Below are 13,940 nucleotides of genomic sequence, written 5' to 3'. Positions count from 1 at the left end.
ACTTATCAAAGCAAACAAGTCCAGATTATTACTTCTTTTCATGACCACTAGCTGGGAGGTCAGTGAGTCAGAGTGGTTCATGTTTGTCAGTGCTGCTCAGCAGAGGGTGATGCAGGAAGGTGACCTTTCCTCCCACAGAGCAATGGGTGTAGCAGGAAGTTGTGGTCCCTCTGGCCTCCAAGCACCCTGGGTGCCGGGGGAATGACGGGGGCCCTGAGCTCCAAACAACCATGCCCTCCTGCTGTGATCTCCCATGGACACCAGTATGTCCTACGTGTGTGTATACAGCAATCCATTGCCTGATTTTCTTGCGTGGACAGGAGCATATGCTATGTGAACTCCAATCAAAATGGAAATGAGTTAAATATGCAGGACTTTCCTCTCTGTTTAGAGTTCAAAAAAGTGTCACAGCCTGCACAGACTGGCGAAAACCCCTCTCAACATTAATGGAAACTGAAAAGCTCCTGACTCATGAGGGGGATTTGTCATTGATGTCATCACCACATGGTTAGTGGCGACTCTTGTGCAAAACAACAGAGAGAAAATGTGTTTTCGCTCAGCCTCTGTAATCTGTAGAGCAGCTGTCGAGCTGTTGTTTTCAGGCACTTTTTGCGCAGCTGGAAGTGGACATTTCAAACAGAGTGCATATACACTCTCAGATATATGGTGATAATTGTTTTATTATCATCAAGGAGCAGATGATGCTGATAAACAATACAGTTTTTACTGTAGAGGCATTGCCGTCCTATATTTTTGCTGAACTATCATGCTTTTATTCCAAAATGGACAGAATGTGCAAAATGGATTTATGTGTATCTACTGTTATTCATGGCTTTTGGTTGAATAAACCTGCAAGCTTTTACAACACACATAAAGGGACTCCCACAGGCACAATTATATATCTTGCATTTTAAATGCTTTTTAAAAAATATAGGTTTTTTTTGATGGTATCATAGTCAAACTGTTGATATACCCTTTATATTTGGTGGGATTTGTTATTGGTAGTATACTAGGCATTTTACAGTGTCAGTGATGCATACAGGGATGTCGCCAGTGCAAGGGAAAAGGAGTAGAGTACCCGCCCCCTGTAGTAAACCCACCTCACTCCACACAGATAAGAAAATATCACATGTTTTTAAGTCGCAAAATGTTTAAGAATTTAAAAATGAGGTCTTGATAGGCTATAAAAAATAAAGCTCTGGACAGTAAAGTTACAGTGCACCCACAACATAGTATTCACTGGCAGCCTGGCTGAGGGCTCGAGCTCTTAATGTTTCTCTCTGCTTCAGCTGAACAATGGAGGTTTTTCCGTCGATACACTGGCTTGCTATTGCAGTCCGGAGCCCAGTATCCTCTCTGCACCGAGGTGCTGCAGATCAGATTGGCACCGAGCAGCGTAAACAATCTACGGCTGCACCAAATCAGACGGAAATCAAAATTCAGGCATGTGAGAATTGGAATAACAATGGCGTGTGACATTTGCAGTTTTGTGTGCGCCCTTACCTTTATCTTGACTTGAAGAAATGCTCTCCTCCTCTTTCGGATTTGCAACCTGTGTTATTATGGACGTGTTGTCCATGGAAACGAGATGTTATGCACCTTCGGCTACACCGTTTTATTCCTTGGTAAACATTACCAAGTGTACTACAGTCCCCTGGCTGTGCACAGGCTAGAGCGTCCGCTGTTTGCAGCATTAAAATCCCATTTTATTCGAAGCGTTCAGTCCCATTCCCCGGAGCTTATAGACGAGACGAAATGTCAGTGAGGAAAAGCGGCCACAGTGCGTCCAACATCTGAGGTGACAGTCCGATGTGCAGGAGACAAACAAAGCGTCAGTCCTGCTTTGAAGCCGTGTGTGTCCGCTGTAGCTGTTGCAGGCAGCATAGCCCCCGCCTTCTGCTGCTGCTGCTGCTGCCGCCGCCGCCGCTGCTGCTGCTGCTGCTGCTGCTACTGTACGCTCCGGCTCCACTCCACACACTACAATATCAACTGCGTGATACGGTTACAGTGTTTACCCGGAGATGGCGACCGTCCTCCTGCCAGAGAGCCAAGCGAGCTCACTACACTACAACAACAACAACAACACGCCTTCAACATTTCTATTATCCCTCTCCGTCCTGGCTGAAAAGACTCAGTCCGCCCACCACTCACTGTATGTTGGTATTCTTTCTTATCCTTAGAAGCTGGGGGGGGGGGGGCACATGTCACACACAGCTTCAAGCCTCAGGACACACTTACAGACAATAATTAAAAACATAATTGAGAATATGTTTGCAGATTCTTCCAAATATAAATTGCACAAATATAATTTAGAAAGTATTATAAGTATTTGTGCAACCCCACCCTCACTAACCAATTCTGTAAAAAAAAAACATTTTTTTCACATTTTCAACATATATTTAACTTGTAAAAAATGTTAAGGGGTGAATAAGGTCTTCCCCATTGCCTAAATGTTGTTTCAAACCCTTTCTAATAACGCCAGCACTGTAATCCTGGTGGAGTTTTAACAAATCCTGCTATTTCAATGATTATTTTTGGCTTAAAAGGGTCAAACTGAACAAATTTGACACAAAAAAAAAACATTTGAACCAGGCTTTAAAAATTAACCTTGTGAAATTTACATGTAAATAGAGAATGTAAACTCCCCCCTCAGGATGTCATTACCCTAAAATTCCCTTTAAGCAACACTGAGGACATGACGAAGCAATATCTGGTCTGTGGCGTCTACAAGCAGATCTAATAAAGGAGTTTGTTTTGCTAGGAACATGTCTTTAATCGTCTCCCAAAAAACACAAAAAGTGAGTGGGTGTGTTCAGGTAAAAAAATAAGTACCGCCCAGGCCCAAGCTGAGATAACCCTAATGACATCACAGTGACATCATCAGGGTTATTTTCCTCAGACTTCACGAAACTCCTCCAGAGCCACAGAAGAATTTAAACAGCTGTTTTCACACACTTGGAAGTTCTCCCCACGATTGATGGCATCTACAGTGTGCGTTAAAAAATCAGTGGAGTGGCCCTTTACTCTGAGGTTTACATCATGTAGCCCATCCCTGTCCCTTGATCTGATATCCTGCTGTGCACCAGAGACCTACACCCTCCACATGCACCGATAAACAAATATTATTCATGCTATTTCAGCCTCAGTGGACCGTAGAATAACAACACGGGAGATAAAGTGGTTTTCTGGTGCGTTGCCAACAGTGACGTGTCTGAGTGTTCGTCCCTCTTCACCTTCGCTGTCACTTTAATGGAGCAGAGGCCCACACAGCCCTAAATGACACCACCTGAGAGACAAGTGTATGATGGCATATGGACAGGAGGAAAAACAGCAGTAAGTGCAGGCTGTCATCTGTTGATACTGCTCATAATTAGTATGTAATCTCCCGGCTGATATGATGCTCTCTGTGTGGGTCTGTCACTGTGTTTACAATAATGTACGTGTACAATTGACACAGCAACACAGGTCTCTGAGCCACTTTGCACTATCGCAATCTCTCCTCAGCACTTGACAGTCGGTGTCAGGTTTCTGTGTGTGAAGACTACATGGCCTCTTGAAATCTGATGACACAGCATGTGTGTAACCACAGCTTGTTTACTTTATATAGATTAGATATGAAATTATTCAAAGGAAAAGAGGAGGAAGTGAAAGTATTGAGAGTTTTTATAGCAAAAAAAACATCTGTCATAAACTGTTGATTATTTGCGGAAGGGAATGATCGATCAGTGTTGGAGGTTTAGCATCATCAATAACAACAATCAGGCAGTAATCAGAATGTATGGACATTCATTGTTAGACATTATAATCAATGGCTTTATCATACAACATACAAACTATACAAAGTGAAAGACAAAAATAATGATGATAAAGAAATAGATTAAACAATACAACACATAAGCTCCAATAACACATCACTTTACGGGTGAGTCATGTAACATTGCTAAGCACCTTATATGACGTATATGGTCATCTATAAATAAATCTTACATAACAATATTTACAGCTGTTTAACACATAAGTGGGACTCATATAATGCCTGACCGTCCATATGGTGACATATTAGAAAGTGGTACCACAATAACTTGAATTTGTAAGCATTCTTTCTTCATCACTGAATATTAAATGGAGTTATTAACTATCTCTGTACTGGTTGATGTCTTGCCTGCAAATTTTTACATTATGGGTGCTCATTAATAAAAAAAAACTAAACAAAAACAAACTATAAATTAAATGAAACCCTGAAGTGGCAGCCAACAGCTGTCAGTCCAGGATGAATGATTGTGTGGTTGTCTCTTATCGTTGTTAGACTGAGCACAGAACGCATGAGCTTATTTGAGCCTGTACATAATCTTTTTTTTTTTTCGAATAAATTTCAGCTACAGGCCAAAAGCATGTCCTCGCAGTCTTTGCGGTAGAGGGTGTGGTGAGCGGAATAAAGAAAGATCCGCACATAATGCACCGACACTACCGTAAGACATGAAACCAAACACTGAAGTATTCACTTCTTGATCATCGACATCAAACACTGTTGGCCTCTGACATTTCTCTCTCGGAGGGAATTGAATGGCACTGCCCTCCAGCAGCGTATTTCTGTTGATGAATAATTAAAATAAATATGGTCTTGATATTAACTTTGATAGGACACAGATGATCTTTTTCACTGCCTTCAAATACATCTGGTGCGCTGTCAGACTGTGGGTGCTTGAATGTTTTATGAACGTGGGTGTAGTTCAGTGAGGAGTTGCAATCGCATAATCCTCTCTCTCTCTGCATGGGCCTCTTTCACTTTATTTTCTCAGGCTGTTAAACACAGCTAAACAATGACATGGGGAGGCTTGTAAAGGGACATGGTTCCTGTCCAGGAAGGGAATATAGTCTAATGTCCAGAAGTTCCAAGGGGCCTGCACATAAATTCAAGGAGGCAAACAATAAAAAAAAAAAGACATGAGACAAGCAAAAAACGTGTAAAAGGCAGATACAACTTGCTTGCTTTTCATTTTGAGCAAGCTGATAGCCGACAGATGTTACAAAGGTAAGCTTGATAACTAACAAAGCCTGTCTATAGCTGTCTAAAAATATATGTAAACCTAATTAACTGTCACAGTCTGTTTTAATTTTAGAGTTGAAGGGCTCCCTCAGACCACTCTTTGTACTAAATAATCAGTAAAATGCTGTGCTTGGACATTTACTGCTGATGTTTTTGTGGTTTTGCTTCTGCACAAACAATGATTCGTTTTCTTGTGGCGCCACCTTGTGGATTACACTTGATCTCAACTGCTACAGGCTATTTTCAAGTGAGCTTATTTTAAATGTAGACACATTTAGGAAGATTAAGTAACATACACCATCATCAAGCGGATGCCAGGATGTCTTTTTATCATTGAGGGGTATTAAAATGATTGAAACAGTAGAGATCACATCTCGTCATTCTCCTGCAAAATCAGGACAGGTTTTAATTAGGGCTCAGATTATTAGATTTGAGCCCTGGGGATACATGGAGATTTATCCTGTGGAAGGAATGATTGACGGTCTTTACCAAGATGCAATTTTGGTAAAGGAATCAGACGAAGCAGATATCACAGGATGGGTTATTACTCCGGCTTCAGTGATATATGAAGGTTTATGTGAAGTCCTTATTAAATCTGATTTTCTGCCTCTCCAACATAACAGGACTCTGAATGAACAAAGAGGATCTGAAAAATGCACTTCATACTTTGTTCCCCAGCAGGCTTCTTAAGAGGTGTTTATGTACCACAGTTTTAGAACAAACCATTGGAAGGCTACTACATGGTTTTCTGAGCTTTCAAGATGAAAATCTGCCTTTAAAGAATCTAATTAGATCGATGCCTGTAGGATAACTGTTCAAATACAGTTGATTAGGAGGGTATCAAACATGTATTACTTTAAATATTGAATTGCAGAAGTTGATAGAGTGTTTTGGTACTTCATCTAAAAACAAGTTGCAAAGAGAAACGAAAGCAGTTAGAGTTAAAAAGTCTGCCTTGACCCTGGTAAAGGCCACAATCCACACTCCAGTGGTTCATAACAGGAAGACTTTGTTGTCTGTCAGTAATATAATCACTGTTATTTTGTTGTTGTTTATTTTTTATTTTTTTTGAAAGACAGCTGTTTACATAAGACTACATTCTGTACTTTAAGCAACACAGAGCAAAGTTGGATTCAGGAAATAATAACAGTACTTATGTTAAGTCAAAACTAAGAGATAATTGTTAAATAAGTAAAAAAATTACAAAGCACAATTTTTTTTGTCAAAATAATGAGAAAGTAAGTCGTAATTCAAGTCCAGATTTTATTTTATTTGACTCATTCTCATATATATATATATATATTATATATATTATATACTATATATTATATATATATATTCTTTTGATAATTTTACTTTTTTTCATGTGTCACTATTTTTGTTGTCTTTTTTCCACATTTAATTTTCTTATTTTTCCTGGCATAAGTTGGTTCCATATAACTTCAACCACGGAAAATGACATGTAATAGCCAATGGATATTTTTAAATTATATTTTGCCACGTTATTTCACTTTTAGTTTAGGTAACCGTTCGTTGCGAATCTGCCGATAAATTGCCAAGTGCTTGTGACGCGTAACGAAAGTGCTGGTCGGGAGCGGAAGCAGCATTTACTTATGTTCAGAGATTTCATCATTCTCCTCTTCTCGCATTACGGCGGTCCATGCTTCTTCGTAGCGCAGCATCAGCACTGCTGAGGACCAGCACTGAGATTTCCTCCTTCTGTCCGGTGTCCACGGTCCGGTTTGTTCGGCAGTTGCTCCGCTACCCGCCCAGAAACAGGCCGTTTTCAACGTCGGTCTGCTTGTGTAAGAAGAAGAAGAAAAGCCTGTGGCTGCAGCTGGCGGAAGGACAAACCATGGACGGCAACATTGAGGAGATTCTCGCCCCTTTGAGGCTTGCAGTCAAAGAACAGGTAACGCTCACTTATCTCACACTCTCAACTGATATGAACTAAGTCGGTTTGTTTAGGATTAGATTTGTCTTTATTGCCTGAGGCTCAGTCACACACACCCAGTAGCTTGCCAGGCTAACCGGCTAAACTGACCGGCTGCTTGTAAACCTGTCAATGAATGAGGATAGCAATTTCTTGCTAGCTAACCGCTAACGATAGCTGACAGTCATGTCTGCGCCCTTTGCCACGTTTCAGTGTGCTGCTGCTGCTGCTGCTGTTGCAGACATTTGTGAGCAGGGTGGGGTTAAGAAAGGAGGCCAACTTAATCCTGCTACGAAAAAAAAAAAAAAATCCAACAATCAGCTGATGGCTTTGTTAACATGCCCAGACTTGAGTTGAGTATTTGTATCTGGCTCAGGGATTTTCTGTGTGGAAGTCTCAAGCCTCCTGTCTGTTTTAGGGGGACCTGGTTCGTCAAATGAAACAGGATGGTGTCCCTGATGTCGATGTTACTAGAGCAGTGGCTGAACTGAAAGCAAGGAAGAGAACTCTGGAGGCCAAGGTGAGTCATTAAAAACCAGTTCAACCGCGAGTTTGAATGCACTTGATTAAATGCGAATGCAGTGTTCTCAGTGAGTCAGATCATTCAATTCCAAACCTTGCATCATCGCAGAATAACAGACATATGAAACATGATTTGCAATGGGAAGTGCTTATTCATCACACTGGTCCACTGTCCCTCAAATAATAATATACTTTATATCAAAAATTGGGAAGTGTATGCACACTTTTGTTCTTTTGTATCAAGACACTGTGTTGACAAGTATCATGACGGAGTCGAGTAGATGGTGTGTTCAATTTGGACATTACAAATATGCCACTATTCAAACATGGACACTGTTCTTAGATTTTCCAAAACTAGCCCTGCTTATGCAATGCAACTATATCTTAAATTCAGTTTCTTTATACCTTGTAAGCATAATGGTGTATGTAAGAAAAATTGTAGTAAATATAATATTCTTTGCAGGAACTGGCATTACAACCCAAAGATGACATCGTTGACAGAACCAAGATGGAGGATACCCTCAAAAGGCGATTCTTCTACGACCAGGCCTTTGCCATCTATGGAGGTAAGATTAAGACAGCTAATAGTGGGAATGAAGGTTTCGGTTGTTGAATATACGACCGTACACGTAGGCTTTAAGCATCCTGTTACCATGCAGTAATTCCTCTTAGGTGTGAGCGGCCTGTATGACTTCGGCCCTGTGGGCTGTGCCTTGAAGAACAACATCCTGCAGGCCTGGAGGAAGCACTTCATCCAGGAGGAGCAGATCCTGGAGATTGACTGCACCATGCTGACCCCCGAGCCTGTCCTCAAGTACGTGCATGGAAATGCTTTCTGTCTGCTGATTATAAATGTGTTATTATCACCGTAGCGTGAAAGTGCTTTTCTCTTCTATCGTATCTTCTATAGGTGTTAAACGGTTTTTGATTATTGCTTATGTATGAACCAAGTGCCTGGTGGTTCCTAGAGTCAGCTCCAAAGTGCTGAACTCTGGGTTTTTGTTAACAGGCGCATATTGATTCTGTAGTTTTATGCATGGAAGCTGTCACCATAGCAGCCTTCCATAGCCCGGCTACAGATACAGTTTTGAACAAAATCAAATGTTAGCATCTTTTTTTTTTTTTTTTTCCATGATGCATCTGACTCCTTTTGTTTGTTGCTGTTATATTTCTCCAGGACGTCAGGACATGTGGAGAAATTTGCTGACTACATGGTAAAAGATGTCAAGAATGGTGAATGCTTCAGGGCTGACCACCTCCTCAAAGGTAAGCCTCTCCGCTTCCACTACTGTGTAAACTAAAGATTAGTCATCCCAAAAGTTTTTCATCTGTATTATTCATGGGATTCTGCAGTGGGAGGCATGGACACGTTCCAAACTTGTAGTGTCAGTGGCTGCTGCTGGTTGGCCAGTTTCTGAGTATCACTGTTGTGCCCGAGGGAGAATGGAAGTGACTGGACCAGCAGAAATCACACAGGGCTTTCATAGCAATACAAGCTACTAGGATCACAGAGGCTGGAGCTGTGCCAAAAAGCTGGCAGAAAAATTTCAGATATAGGGAGAATATGTCAGTGCCTGAAAGACAAGTGACCCAAATGCCAAAAGAAATATAATTAAACTTGAGAGTGTTATGCATCACCTGTGACATTTGGACATTATAGTCTGAGTTTATGAATATGTGCATGTCATCCCACTGATTTTTTTTCCCAGCAAATATTTGCACTTTTGGCAAAAGAGAATGATTTATTTTATTTGACTTTTAACTTTCATATGTGACACTGCGTATTATCATAGCTGTTTGTGTGAGTACTGTTTTCATGTTTGTGTTGTACAGCCCATCTCCAGAAGCTGATGTCTGATAAGAAATGTGCAGCAGAGAAGAAGGCTGAGATGGAGGAGGTCGTCACTCAGGTAACTGAGTGAAAATGCTTGCTTATGTGGAAAAGCTGTAATCGACAAAGCTATAGATGATTCACTGTACTGTTTTGTTTTGTTTTTGTTTTTCAGATGGACAATTACACCCAGCAAGAACTGACTGATCTGTTTGTGAAATACAACGTCAAGTCACCCACTACAGGAAATGACCTCACGCCTCCTATTTCCTTCAACCTGATGTTTCAGACGTCCATTGGACCAGGGGGGAACATGCCAGGGTAAAAATGCCACCTAATATGTCCTTAGATGTTCTCAAATGTGTGTGTCGTTGTTGAGTCATTCTAACACATATTTTGATCTGCAGCTATCTGAGGCCTGAAACAGCTCAGGGAATCTTCCTCAACTTCAAGCGTCTTCTGGAGTTTAACCAGGGAAAACTGCCCTTTGCCGCTGCTCAGATAGGAAACTCCTTCAGGAACGAAATCTCTCCTCGCTCTGGACTCATCCGTGTGCGGTGAGCGCTACCTCTTGCTCAACCGTCATTTGTCTCAGTACATGAAGAGAAGTGATTTCTGAGAGATAAAGCAGGAATGTAACCACTCTACATTTTCTACACAGAGAGTTCACCATGGCTGAGATTGAGCACTTTGTGGATCCCAATGAGAAGGTCCACCCCAAATTCTCTAGTGTAGCTGACCTGGACATCATTTTATACTCCTCTAAGGCCCAGACCAGTGGACAGTCTGCACAAATCATGAGGCTGGGAGATGCTGTGGAGCAGGTAGGAATCACTGATATTTGAACTAAGTATATTTAAACTGTAGAGGAGTATTGGTGCTTTTAATAAATAACATGTAATATGGATATGTAACCAAGTATGTAGAGCTCAGGAAATTGCTTCTTAACTATAATTCTGCTTTTGAGATCGGAAGATAAATCTTGATGAGTATAATTTATTAAAAAAGTTTAAGCAAATTAGATAAAGAGTAGTCTTAACTCAAGGTCCAGTATTATAATCGAACTGCTTTTTCCGAGGTCAAAATGATTAGTTTTTCTTACCTCCTGTCTCATGCAGGGAGTGATCAATAACTCCGTCCTGGGATATTTCATCGGGAGGATCTACCTCTACCTTACTAAAGTTGGTATCGCCAAAGACAAGCTGCGTTTCCGGCAGCACATGGACAACGAGATGGCTCACTACGCCTGTGACTGCTGGGACGCTGAAGCCAAAACCTCCTATGTATGTTCCGTTGCAGTTTTTTTTTTTTTTTTTTTCCTCTTCATGGCTTTTCAGGGAGTCCATACACAGTTCCTCAGAGTAATATATCTGTCCCTTGCAGGGCTGGATCGAGATTGTGGGGTGTGCTGACAGGTCTTGCTTTGATCTGCTATGCCATGCACGAGCTACTAAGGTCCCTCTGGTTGCTGAGAAGCCTCTTAAAGAACCCATATCCTTAAATTGCAGCATTTAATGCTGGTGAAAAAAAACCACTGTGATCCATAAAATGTCCAAGAAAATCTAAGTACTCAACTGCTTAGCTCTTCTTCAGTCGTTCTCCTTAATTTCTCCACACAAAGTTGTAAATGTCGTCCAGTTTGAGCCCAACAAAGGAGCCATTGGAAAAGCGTATAAGAAGGATGCCAAGATAGCCATGGAGTATCTGTCCGTGTGTGACGAGTGCTTCATTACAGAGCAGGAGCAGCTACTTAACGAGTCTGGGTGAGTGCTGTTGATGGCAGGCAGTCATACGGGGCGGTATGGGTGCCCGATGAAACGTTATGGTTTTGTGGTTTTGTGAACAGCCAGCATCTTTATCTTTACTCCTCAGAGAGTTCACCATCGAGACGGAGGGCAAGACGTTCAAACTCACAAAGGACATGGTCAGTGTGAAGCGTTTCCAGAAGACTCTGCACGGTGAGATTTCGCTCAGTACAGATGTGAGGTAGATTATGCTTGGGAAACTGTGAGTGACGACCTCAGCAACATTCATCCGCCTCTCTTGTCCACAGTGGAAGAAGTCGTTCCAAATGTAATCGAGCCCTCCTTTGGCATCGGTAGGATCATGTACACCATCTTCGAGCACACATTCCACATCAGAGAAGGTGACGAACAAAGAACGGTAAGCAGATCATGTTGATCAACAGTCCTGAGTAACCCATACTGGGAGGGGGTGATATGATTTATGTAATGATATTGACATTACTGGCCCTGTAAAATGCCATCTAGCCTTGCTGATTGCTATTGCTACTTGTAGTATTGTTGTGCTCCTGTATTCTTACTGTTCATTTTGCTGTCTGTTTATGTTCTTAACCATTCATATAACAGTTTTCTGTTCTGCTGCTTTAATGGGCTTTTTGTAAAGAGCTGTTTAAGAGCGTGTTTCCCTCATAACATCAATGTGAAAGCCCCTTACAAGCGAATGGAATACATTTAATTATTTATCATCTGAACGAATAAAGACATAAACCAGGTGGTAGGTTCAGCTTGAAGGAACATGGAGTTGAAACATTATTAGTACCTGAGTATAACATCTGTTTTGTGTTTACTGTGTGGCTTAATGACCTTGAAGATAAGAGGTTAGTTGTGGCTGCTAACTCTGACAGCATTACTGAAATTTAAATAGTTCACAACTTGCACATAGTCTTCAGTGACTGAAACCACACAGATTAGATGAAAGCTGTTTGGTTTTTGTTTTTTTTGTAAAGTAATGATGATAAAAACAAAGCAGTGTCACCAAATCCTAAAACAGTTTGCCTGTATCACCCACAACTTTTGTAAACTGTTGTTGCATTTCGCATGTAAAGCAGAAATGTGTTAGTTGGCTGGTTCTCTGTAATGACCATTTGTGTTTTCTTTTGCACAGTACTTTAGCTTCCCTGCTACTGTAGCTCCATACAAATGTTCCGTCCTGCCTCTGAGTCAAAACCAGGAATTCGTTCCCTTTGTGAAGGAATTATGTAAGTACCCACATAATGATATTGTATATGTTCCATTTTTGTCTCGAGGAGAAATAGTATGTTCTACAGTCCTGGTTAACTTTCCTCTTTCTCCTTCTCAGCCGAGGCCATGACTAAGAATGGTGTGTCTCACAAGGTGGACGACTCCTCAGGATCCATCGGGAGGCGCTACGCCAGGACCGATGAAATCGGAGTGGCGTTTGGCATCACCATCGACTTCGACACAGTGAACAAGACGCCACACACAGCCACTCTGAGAGACCGAGACTCAATGAGGCAGATCAGGGCCGAGGTAGAACATCAGTTCCCTTGATTATATATATATATATATGCTTGCGCCTAATTCATCTTTCCCTAGGACTGTGTCTCAAATTTATGAGTAAAAACTATTTATACTTAGAAGACAAACCCAAATAATTTGTGTGTGCACATGATGTTTTTACAGACCATGTGGCAGGTCCTCCACAGGATGGCGCAAACACAGATTGAATAAAGGGGATATTGGGTGGAATGAAGGAAGCATTTAAGCTGCGTTTTTCAGTTGTCCATTTCACATGTCTGAACAGTGTAACTACAGTGAGAGTGTATCGGGGTCTGAGGGCAGCCAGAACATGGCTCACTAACTGGTTATTGTGGATGCTGGCTTGCTACTTGGGCAATGAATCCTGTGTAGAAAAGTGTAAAGGGCAACACACCAGGTGATGCGTCGTCACCTCAAGGTGTGCGTCTGTGCCATGTCTTAGCATCAGTTGTGCCATGGGTGTCAGATTAAGAGGAACTACACAATGTAGTCAGTTTTCATTACACACAGCTGTAGTTAAACCGTGTAACACAATCAAGTTAACACTCTTCTCTGTCTCCTCAGGTCAGTGAGTTGCCTGTGATTGTTCGGGATTTGGCCAACGGCACATTGACCTGGGCTGAAGTGGAGAGCAAGTACCCCATCTTTGAAGGACAAGAGACCAGCAAGAAGGACACGGTTGAAGAGTAAAAACTCACTCGTCTGCCAGCCACTCCGTGAAAATCCACAGACTTGTTGCGTATGCATCACCAGGAAAGAAAATATTGCAACTGTATTGTAATAAGCTATAGTGGTGCACCGAGCCCTCCTTCTGTTCTCCACCACTGCAATCACTAAAAATGTCATGTATTCATCATATCTAACAGTTGTGGAAAAGCTTGCACAGGACTGTTGTTTCTTTCGATGAGCAACATTTCATCCATGTATGACCATGTCGATGTTTTAAAAGGGAGAAAATGTAATCAGGTTGTTTTGAGTCGTCAGTGGAAGGAGGCGTCCACCATTCCAGTTTTCAGGCAGATTGGATTGAGATATTTAACAATTTCAATAAAAACAGCCAGCACTTACTGGACACAGACATACAACTCTAATGTTTTCTATCAACAGAGCCAAGTATAACCACCAATGTCCAGTGTTCCCTGTCACATCCCAGTCTCTGTCTCCGTCTCCACCAACACCTGCAAATTCAGATGGAACGAGAGGCTTCGAAACACGTTATGAAAGAGAATCTGTCCATGTTTAGCATGAAATAATAATTTAAATATAGTCTATTAAAAGGGAAACTTTGGTTAAAGCCTCAGATGT

The 13,940-nt window shown here is 41.5% G+C and overlaps 2 protein-coding genes and 1 non-coding gene across 4 annotated transcripts in view; 2 read left to right on the top strand and 1 right to left on the bottom strand.

Moving 5' to 3' along the window:
• Nucleotides 1-2,132, bottom strand: part of ctdspla (CTD (carboxy-terminal domain, RNA polymerase II, polypeptide A) small phosphatase-like a) — a 31,635-nt gene extending 29,503 nt beyond the window's left edge. Inside the window, exon 1 of one of the 2 annotated variants that reach the window (XM_056364338.1) lies at nt 1,504-2,132. In XM_056364338.1, coding sequence (XP_056220313.1) covers nt 1,504-1,579 — 76 coding nt within the window. In that variant the 5' untranslated portion in view covers nt 1,580-2,132. The remainder of the gene's footprint in view (nt 1-1,503) is intronic. The other variant, XM_056364339.1, reaches the window with a different exon arrangement.
• Nucleotides 2,133-6,682: 4,550 nt separating this feature from the next.
• On the top strand, nt 6,683-13,713 carry LOC130161554 (glycine--tRNA ligase-like). Its single transcript, XM_056364919.1, has 17 exons — nt 6,683-6,959; nt 7,399-7,500; nt 7,966-8,068; nt 8,175-8,316; nt 8,680-8,768; nt 9,336-9,412; nt 9,509-9,654; nt 9,741-9,890; nt 9,995-10,157; nt 10,452-10,616; nt 10,717-10,825; nt 10,952-11,096; nt 11,206-11,291; nt 11,387-11,496; nt 12,241-12,334; nt 12,436-12,626; nt 13,200-13,713. Exons 1-17 carry the CDS (start codon nt 6,708-6,710, stop codon nt 13,323-13,325), a joined length of 2,250 nt encoding a protein of 749 aa, XP_056220894.1. The 5' UTR covers nt 6,683-6,707; the 3' UTR covers nt 13,326-13,713.
• Nucleotides 8,455-8,589, top strand: LOC130161711 (small nucleolar RNA SNORA84). Its single transcript, XR_008826191.1, has one exon. It is a non-coding gene; the product is annotated as a small nucleolar RNA SNORA84 (small nucleolar RNA).
• Nucleotides 13,714-13,940: the final 227 nt, after the last annotated feature.

This window comes from Seriola aureovittata, chromosome 20, assembly GCF_021018895.1.
Source record: "Seriola aureovittata isolate HTS-2021-v1 ecotype China chromosome 20, ASM2101889v1, whole genome shotgun sequence".
Taxonomy (NCBI): domain Eukaryota; kingdom Metazoa; phylum Chordata; class Actinopteri; order Carangiformes; family Carangidae; genus Seriola; species Seriola aureovittata.
Note: the sequence above shows the minus strand (reverse complement) of the source record. Positions and strands in the feature narration are given on the sequence as shown.

What these genes read in the sequence shown, in the direction of transcription:
- LOC130161554 (XM_056364919.1), top strand. Translation starts at nt 6,708, where the DNA reads ATGCTTCTTCGTAGCGCAGCATCAGCACTGCTGAGGACCAGCACTGAG. An exon ending in TGGAGGAGGTCGTCACTCAG is followed by an intron (nt 9,413 to 9,508) that starts GTAACTGAGTGA and finishes TTTGTTTTTCAG; the next exon opens with ATGGACAATTACACCCAGCA. An exon ending in TTTCCAGAAGACTCTGCACG is followed by an intron (nt 11,292 to 11,386) that starts GTGAGATTTCGC and finishes TCTTGTCCACAG; the next exon opens with TGGAAGAAGTCGTTCCAAAT.